The sequence below is a fragment of the Jaculus jaculus genome, chromosome 11 (genome assembly GCF_020740685.1).
Source record: "Jaculus jaculus isolate mJacJac1 chromosome 11, mJacJac1.mat.Y.cur, whole genome shotgun sequence".
NCBI classification, from domain to species: domain Eukaryota; kingdom Metazoa; phylum Chordata; class Mammalia; order Rodentia; family Dipodidae; genus Jaculus; species Jaculus jaculus.
This window is the reverse complement of record NC_059112.1, coordinates 110,326,543-110,335,842: the sequence shown is the minus strand read 5'-3', so window position 1 is coordinate 110,335,842 and position 9,300 is coordinate 110,326,543. Positions and strand designations below refer to the sequence as shown.

The following is a 9,300-nucleotide window of genomic DNA, read 5'->3' as shown; positions in this document are numbered from 1 at the left end:
GAGCTGGGTGTGGTGCATATGCCTTTAATCCCAGCACTTGAGAGGCAGAGGTAGGAGGATCGCCATGAGTTCAAGGCCACCCTGGGACTACATAGTGAATTCCAGGTCAGCCTGGGCTAGAGCAGGACCCTACCTTGAAACACCAAAAAAAAAAAAAAAAAAAAAAGAAGAAGAAAAAGAAAAGATCAACTCCAGTGTTTATTAGAAAAAGACACAGAGGGCAGATCTTAACTCCACAGAGCAGGAGGGCTCAGGCGGGGCTCGGGAGCAGGAAGGCCCAGGACAGAGTGAGGAAGGGCAGCGCTGGGGCCAGCTCAGGCCCCCCATTTTGGATCATTGTTGCCCGAATCCAGTCGTAGTGCTGACTGATGTTGGTGTAGACACCAGGCCGATTGGGTCGACCACAGCCCACTCCCCAGCTCACAACTCCAATCTGATACCACACCTCATTCACGTCGCAGACCAGGGGTCCTCCTGAGTCACCCTGAGGAGCAGCACGGGTGAGCCAGGTCCGGGCAAGGTGGGTGGGACTGAGGGAGAAGCCAGAGGAGCAGGGGCACTGCGGAGTTGGCAAACTGTATGCAAACCCTACTCCTCCCTCTTCTGCATCTCCAAAACAGAGCCACAGTCTCTACCTACCAGGACTGGCCTGAGCTTGGGGGCAGGGGTGAGAGATGCTCGACCCGGGACACCATGGCAGGGGGGGGCGACACTTACGAAGCAGGCGTCCTTGCCACCAGCAGGATCGCCGGCACAAACCATGTCTCCCCAGATGTTGCTGCGGAAGGCAGACCTTTGGTACAGGTGATTGCACATGGAGTTGTTGATAATGGCTACCTGCACTTCCTGGAGATTGTAGGGAGCCGACAGTTCTGTGCAAAGCATGGGGTACAGAAAAACAGACCTCTTGAGAGAAGGCTGTGGGGTGAGGGCTCCCTGGGGCATCACTGTGCCTGAGGCATAGCTGTCCAAGGCTCCCAGCTATGGTCCTACACTGACATCATGAGTGACCGATCAGTGGTATCACAGGGGAACCCAGTGAGCAGCCAGACTCTGCATGCTCTCCTGGACACTCAGTTTCTGAAGACTGTGCATGAGGCCCCTGAGTGAGTTCCTTGTCAAAACATGTATTGAGGGGCAGGGGAGGAAGAGTTGTGGTGGCTAAGACGCTTTTATGATTCACACAGGGTTAACAGCCCAGCAACACCCTTTCTCCCATAACACATGGTGTTTCCAGTGCCTAAGCCAAGAGCTGTATGGTGCCCCTAAGGATCTAGAAGCATTGGGATCCATCCCTGATAAGGAATGGGTCTAAGATTTAAGAGCCCTCCTTTCAAAAGGCACCAGGGAGCTCACCTACACAGCATTTGGCTCAGGCGATCACAGCAGTGATCCAGTGACCCAATCAGCCTACCTGAGCCCACAGCACAGCAAAGAGGGACCCAAGCAAACAAGCGCATGGCATAATTGAGACCAAAACCATCCCAAAAGATAACTGGGATTACACCAGGTCAGTACCTGCCAAATAAGCCTCATATATAGGATTGAATCAGAAGTGCTCATTATACCTTCCATGTCAGGATAAATTATATATTAAATCTGATGGATGGTCAGATTTGCCATTCTTAAATAAGCTATATTTTGGGCTTGTCATTAGTTGCTTCCTGATTTATAGTGACTTTGTTTCCTCTTCTGTCATTTATTGGGGAAGGGTCTCACTTGGTCACAAGCTGACTTGGAGCCCTCTACAGACCAGAAATCTTAGCCTCCCAGTTGACAGGATTAAGGGTGTGGGGCAATGCACATCCTTAGAGACTGTGACTTTGTTAGAGGATCTGGTTGTCATAATACCTACTCTTGCATAAATACTCTGGGCTGTTTTTCATTGAAAGTGTACATTGTTTAGTTAAATTTTAGAATCTGCCTGTATTGTGTTCCACTCAACCCACTTGAATACTCTCATAGCAGGCAAACCCAAAATCTAGGGTCACTTTTGTGGTTACTCTGAGAGTCTTAAGAGCCATACCTAGCACCTTAAGCTCCTACCCTGAAGACATATAACATCATATTGATTGATTATCTAACAATACCACAGATAATTAGATAACTCAAGCATTAAATTAATCCAAGATGCAAAAATCTCTAAATTATAATACAAGAAACACAAAAAATCAAGACAATATAAATCCATCAAAAAGTATTAATGCATCAGAAATGACCTCCAGTGAAATTCATTTAGAGGAAATGACTGAGAAAGATTTCAAAGGAATGATTATAAATATATTCAAAGAAATCAAAGAGGAAATCAAAGGAATCAAAGACGACACAGGAAACCAATTTAATGAAATAAGGAAGTCAATACAAGACAGAAATAAGAAAATAGAAATAATAAAGAAAAAAAGTCAGAAACACTAGCAATGAAAAACACAGTCAGTGAAATAAAAAACTCTGTAGAAAATCTCCCCAGTAGAAAGAATAAAGGAGAGGACAGCATATCTAAACTAGAAGACCAGGTGGCAGATCTAATACAGTCCAACAAAGAGAAAGACAAACTAATAGGAAAGTATGAATGGGGATTTCAAGATATTCAGGATACTATGAAAAGATCAAACATAAGAATTCAGGGTATAGTAGAAGGAGAAGAATTTCTCTCCAAAGGCATTGTAGGGATTTTTCAACAAAATCATAGAAGAAAACTTCCCCCAAATTGGGAAAGATATGCCAATGCAGATACAGGAATTCTTTAGAACACCAAAAAGACAAAACCTAGAAATAACCTCTCCTCGCCATATTATAATTAAACTACCAAACATACAAACCAAATAAAATATATTGAAAGCAGTTAGAGAGAAAAATCAAAGGCAAAGTCCATTAGGATCACAGCAGATTACTCAATACAAATTTTTAAAGCCAGAAGGGCTTGGAATGATGTATTCCAACTTCTGAAAGATAACAATTGTCAACCAAGGTTACTTTATCCTGCAAAGCTATCCATTCAAATACACAGAGAAATAAGAACATTCCACAACAAAAGCAGGCTAAAGGAATACTTGAAGACAAAACCAGCTCTACAGAAAATACTTAAAAGAATCCTCTATGCTGAAGAGAAAGAAAAGCATACATATAAGGGACCTGGAAAAAACAAACCATACTCAAATACTAGCTAATGCAAGATAGCAAAAGTAAAACCAGAAGAACTACAAAACCAGAAAAATGGCAAAAATAAACACACCCCTTTCAATAGTAACTGGCTTAAACAGCAGGATCCTTCAACTTGTTGCCTCCAAGAAACACACCCTTCTATAAAGGCTGGACACTATCTTAGGGTGAAAGGTTGGAAAACGGTGTTTCGAACAAATGGGGCTAGAAAATGAGCAGGGGTCGCTATCCTAACATCTGACAAAGTATACTTCAGTCCAATATTAGTTAGGAATATAAGAATATATCAGAAAGATCATTCACCCCGACCAAGTAGGCTTTATCCCAGAGATGCAGGGATAGTTCAACATACACAAATCAATAAATGTAATACATTATATAAATGGACTGAAGGGCAAAAATCATATGATCATCTCATTAGATGCAGAAAAAGCATTTGACAAAATCCAACATCCCCTCATGATAAAAGTCCTACAGAGACTGGGAATAGAAGGAACATATCTCAACATAATAAAGGCTATTTATGACAAACCTACAACCAACATAATGCTAAATGGAGAAAAACTTAAAGCTTTTCCACCAAAATCAGGAACAAGACAAGGGTGTCCACAGTCCCCACTTTTATTTGGTATAGTACTGGAAGTCTTAGCCATAGCAATAAGGCAAGAGACACACATAAAAGGGATACAAATTGGAAAGGAAGAGATCAAGTTATCATTATTTGCAGATGACATGATTCTATACATAAAGGACTCTAAAGTCTCTACCAGTAAACTGTAAGAGTTGATATACACCTATAGACATGTAGCAGGATACAAAATAAATACACAGAAATCAGTAGCCTTCCTAAATGCTAACAACAAACACACAGAGGATGAAATCAGAGAATCACTCCCATTCACAATTGCATCAAAAATAAATCAATAAATAAATAAAGTACCTTGAAATAAACCTAACTGAGGAAGTGAAGGATCTCTACAATGAAAACTTTAAAACACTCAAGCGAGAAATTGCAGAAGACACTAGGAAATGGAAAGCCATCCCTTGTTCTTGGATCAGAAGAATCAATATTGTGAAAATGGCAATCTTCAATGATTGTAATGGGGAGGTAATATGATGGAGAATGGAATTTCAAAGGGGAAAGTGTGGGGGTGGGGAGGGAGGGAATTACCATGGGATTTTTTTTTAAATCATGGAAAATGTTAATAAAAATTTAAAAATTAAAAAAAAAAAGAAAATGGCAATCTTACCAAAAGCAATCTACACATTTAATGCAATCCCCATCAAAATTCCAATGGCATTTTTCATGAAAACAGAAAAAAAAAATTCCAAAAATTCATTTGGAAGCACAAAAAAACCCTCAAATATCTAAGACAATTTTGAGCAACAAAAATAAGGCTGGTGGTATCACCATACCTGATTTTAACCTATCTTGCAGAGCCACAGTAACAAAAACAGCATGGTACTGGCACCAAAACAGACGTAGATCAATGGAACAGAATAGAGGACCCAGATGTAAGTCTGGGTAGCTATAGCCACCTGATATTTGACAAAAATGCCAAAAAATACTCATTGGAGAAAAGACAGTCTCTTTGGCAAATGGTGCTGGGAAAACTGGATGGAGTCTCCTTGAGGTGAACCCATGTCTGTGTTGTTCCTAAGTCTAAGTTCCAGGCATTGCTGGACCCTCGCCGAGGAGGACGGGGCAGTACAGATGCTGCTTCTTGTTTGCTGGCCACTCTCTGAAGACCCTGAACCTCAGAACCACCTTAAGAGACTTGTGCTTTCATTACCCAATGTTCAGACAAGCAAACCGAGACACAGTTGGAGAAAGTGCCTTATTGAGTTTCCCAGCTAGCACATGGCAAACCAAAAGGTCCACCACTTCCCGGAGGGGAGCAGAGCTCTAATCGTGGCCACACAAGTGCCGTCTACCTGCCTCCAAAGCAGGGAGGATGCGGGTGACAGCCCCATCCCACCCTGCCGGCTCTGGCCAGGGGAAAGAGGCTTGCAAAGTGGGCCTGGCTTGGTCTCTTGGCTCACACCCACCCTCCTAGAGAAGAGAAAAGACTTCTACCCTGCAAGCAGATGCTGAATTCTTGCCAATTCCAGCTGAGTGGCCTTGGAGGCACACCTGATGCCACTGAACCCTGGCCTCACCTCCTATAGTCCTGAGACCTGGGACCACTCCTATAGTTCTTTCCATTTCCTCAGCGGAAAAATGGGTATAAAAGCATGCTAATGTCTTGCTCACACAGGGGTCCCCAAGTCTGCTAGAGTTCCAAGTACACAGCCTACAAAAAGCCAGATCTGAATCTTCCTGTCAGGGAACAACGCAGAAATGCGGCCACTCAGGGAGCGGCGGGCGGGGTAGCCCTGCGCACAGGGAGCATGCCCAGGCTGAGGGGCTGGAGGCTCCTGGACACCTCAAGGGAGACAGTGACCAGAATTTGCAGGAAAGTCGAGTAAAGACAAACAGAAGTTAAGTCAAGCAGCCTAACGAGCCCCAGAGGGATTACAGTAGTAAGTGAAGATTGGAGGAGGACAGGTTGGGGAGCCTGTGTGGGGCTCGTGGATGGGAGCAACTGCAGAAGGGGAAACACTATGAATAAAGAGATATCAAGGTCAGAGCCGGGCGTGGTGGCGCACACCTTTAATCCCAGCACTCGGGAGGCAGAGGTAGGAGGATCACCGTGAGTTCGAGGCCACCCTGAGGCTACATAGTGAGTCCCAGGTCAGCCTGGACTAGAATGAAACCCTACCTCAGAAACAAAAAAGGTCTTTCCTCAGGCCCTCTGGGATCCCCACTCCGGGAGGCCTGGCCAAGCTGGCCTCCCTAGCGCAAATAACTTTTGGCCGACATCCTATTTGGAAAGGAAGAAACCTAAACATTTAGCCCTCCTTGAAAGTAGGAATAAGAAGAGAAAAAGAGGCAATGTTGGGCAATGGGGCTCAGGGGGGCCCCAAGACTAGGAAGAGGCTGCTGGAATTAGTGTAACTGGAAAGGGGACAAAGAGAGCTTCCCTCCTCCCCACGCCCAGGCCTGCCTGCTCCCAACCTCACCCACATCTTCCTGGACGTCACCCCAGCCAGTCACCCAGCAGTCAGTGCGGTTCTCAAACTTGAACGTGGAGTTCAGGAGGCAGATGGGCTGGATGACGTTAGAGTAGGTGACAGGCGCGGACAGCTTCAGCAGGGCGATGTCATAGGGATATGTCCCTAGGTACTTGGGGCTCAGAAAGATGTCATACACTTGGTAACGGTTGTAGTAGGCCTGCAGGTTCCAGACAGATGGCATTGAGGTCAGCTCTCCAAACTGGACTGTCCACTCGTATGGGTCATCAGACCTGCGGGGGAGGAGAACACATGAAGCAAGCCAGCTGCATTCCCTGAGGTGACACAGTGGTGCTGTCATTCCTTCGCCCGCCCTGGACACCATGACCCAGATCTTCTGCGGGCCAAAACCCCTCCCCTGCCAAAGGAACAAGAGAGTCCACACAAGCCAAAGCCAGTCCCTGCTCTGGGTCGCTGTGAGGGGAGAAGAGTGGCTGCCCACCATGGTCTTGTCAGCTGTCTGAGCTAGCCTAAGAGCAGAAATTGATTACTGAGTCTTCTGGGGAGCCCTGGTGTAGTCCCCCACAAAGGGCTGAGCAGATGAGGGGGCCAGTATGGGGCCATTTGGGAAGGAGAAGAGCAGAGCGGGGAGGGGAAGAAAAGCGAGCAGTGGTATATCCAAAGGTACAAGGGAATATCCTGAAAGAACATTCTAGAAGAACCTAAAGAGGACATCAGTGTAAAGTCGTGTGGATTTGGCGGGCTGCAGCTTCGCCAGGCTGCATCCCCCTGAAATGAATGTTCCCAGGGTGCAAGACCCGAGGCCAAGGTCGCTTGCCCAGCCCCCGCCAGACCTGGGGACTCACTGTTGGAAGCAGTGGGCAGCTGTGAGCGCCCAGCGGCGGTTGAGCAGGCTCGCTCCACAATGGTGGCTCCCCCACATGCGCAGGCTCCCTTGCCACGGCCAGCGCCCCAACTCCGCATCATTTCCACCCACCACGCGCGTCGGCATGGTACGGTGGCCGCAGGGTCCTGTGATGACCACCACACCGAACTGTGGCCGAGCCACGAGAGGCAGGCCCACCCCCCAGCCCCTGGCTCGGGTGGGGGGGGGGTCCCAGAGCTCCTTGTGGAAGTGAGAGGCTTTGGGAAGGGGCAGGTGTCTTCCTCCCCCGCCCCCCAGGGCCCACTTAACTTTCCCAACAGCCGATGACTTCGCTCTCCATCTTGGGGTGGGCGACAGGTCTAGTGGAGGTGCACCCCCAAAGCAGGTGGGCTCCCCACCCCTGACACACACACACTCCCAGGAAGCGCATGGTGGGCGTCGTCGTACCTGACAACAAGTCCAGTTCCCGCAGTTCTGCGTGGAGGCGAGAAAGTGAGCCCCCCCCCCAGCCTTCACAGCCCCCCAGCCCCGCCCGCAGCCCCCCAGCCCGCCCCCGCCCCCACCCCTGGCCGCTCACCCGGGTCCTCCGGCTCCGGCCCCGGCCCGGGCATTGGCAGCGCCGCCACCGCCAGCAGCAGCAGCGGCACCACCACCACGGTCTCGGCCGGCGACCCCATGACCATCTGTCCCCTCGGCCTAGAGCCCCCCGCTCCTCCCGCGGCTCCGGGCCCGCCCGCCAGCGCCCCCTGGGGGCGAGGATGCTCCCGGGACCCAAGGTCACCTGGGGGCCCCAGGTTCATAGCACTGTCCTTCCAGGAGAGATCAGCGCCACCCGGGGCCCCGGACGGGGTGCAGCCGTCTGGGAACCTCAGCGCCCCCCCGTTTTCGTCCGAGCACAGGGGTGTTGGCTGCCTCCCCTGTGGCCCTCTTCCCTCCTCCCGCGACTTGCTCAGAACCAAGGCCCCCAGGAAGACCCAGGAGCACTGTCCATGGGCCTGACTGATCAGAGACCCAGTCCTGTTGGGCGGCACCAGTCACATGACTCTTGCTGGGCCCTTTTCTTGCGGAAAGTGACTTTGGGGACCTGTCCTGAGCTAACCATCCGTTGGGCCCCACCTGTTTTAGGCTGCCTCCTGGTGACAGGCCCAGCTCTCCTCCCCTCCTCCACTCTGATTCTTTCCTCTCTTTGCCAGACAGTGATGCTGGGCCCGGTTTAAGATCATGCTCTGACGTCAGCCTCCCTGGAGCTGGAATTACAGGCATGTGCCGCCGCATCCGGTGGAAGTCTGCGTATGCACCAAAAGTACAGACTATCAACGCATTGCTTGTTGTAGGCAGCTCAGCTCCACGTTGCCAGGACAAACATCCAAACCAGACACAGTTTAGGGGAGGAAGGAATTTGTTTCAAGTTCACAAATCCAGGGGGAGGGGAGTTCCATAGATGGCGGGAGAAGCTGGCTCCCTTTTCATAAAACCAAGCAGAGAGAGAAACCAAAACAGCCAGCAAGCACCAAAATATACTAGTTGACATAATAACACATTATGACAACATTTACATAATTGTACTTATGAAGTGCAATGTAGCATTTCAGTATACACATAGAATGTCCAATGATCAGATTGGTAGATGACACATCATGGCCTCGCACATTTATCATTTCTCTTTTTTATATGTAGTTTTTATTTTTTATCTTTATTTATTTGACAGAGAAAGAGGGAGAGAGAATGGGCACCCCAGGGCCTCCGGCCACTGCAGACCAACTCCAGACGCGTGCGCCCCCTTGTGCATCTGGCTAACGTGGGTCCTGGGGAATCGAACCTGGGTCCTATGGCTTTGCAGGCAAACCCCTTAACCGCTAAGCCATTCCTCTAGCCCTCATTTATCATTTCTGTGTTGGGAACATTCAAATTGCTCTCCACCATGAGCTGTGATGCTTTAGAGATTATTCTGTGTGCCTGCACTCCAGCACCCTTCACCACCTTCCACCTTTCCTTCCCCCCTCAGCCCTTCCACTTGCTGTCAACTAGTCTTTTTTTTTTTAGAGAGAGAGAGAAATGGGTGTGCCAGGGCCTTCATTCACTACAGATGAACTCTAGACATGTGCGTCCCCTTGTATGCAGGTGCTGCGTTGCACATTTGTGTCACTGTACATCTGGCTTAAGTGAGACCTGGAGATTTAAATGCATTCTTAGGCTTCACG

At 48.6% G+C, this 9,300-nt stretch overlaps 1 protein-coding gene across 1 annotated transcript; it reads right to left on the bottom strand.

Annotated features, from left to right (window-relative positions):
* Positions 1-250: 250 nt before the first annotated feature.
* LOC101609918 (testisin-like) lies at positions 251-7,782 on the bottom strand. Its single transcript, XM_045161299.1, has 6 exons — positions 7,677-7,782; positions 7,547-7,573; positions 7,080-7,245; positions 6,223-6,506; positions 718-872; positions 251-484 (listed from the first exon to the last, which is right to left on the bottom strand). Exons 1-6 carry the CDS (start codon positions 7,780-7,782, stop codon positions 251-253), a joined length of 972 nt encoding a protein of 323 aa, XP_045017234.1.
* Between the last annotated feature and the right edge of the window lie 1,518 nt (positions 7,783-9,300).

Excerpts from the sequence above, each read along its gene's own strand:
- LOC101609918 (XM_045161299.1), bottom strand. The coding sequence starts at position 7,782 with ATGGTCATGGGGTCGCCGGCCGAGACCGTGGTGGTGGTGCCGCTGCTG. Across the intron at positions 7,574-7,676 it reads GCCGGAGCCGGAGGACCCGG|AACTGCGGGAACTGGACTTG; the intron begins GTGAGCGGCCAG and ends GCCTCCACGCAG. Across the intron at positions 485-717 it reads GTGGCAAGGACGCCTGCTTC|GGTGACTCAGGAGGACCCCT; the intron begins GTAAGTGTCGCC and ends GCTGCTCCTCAG.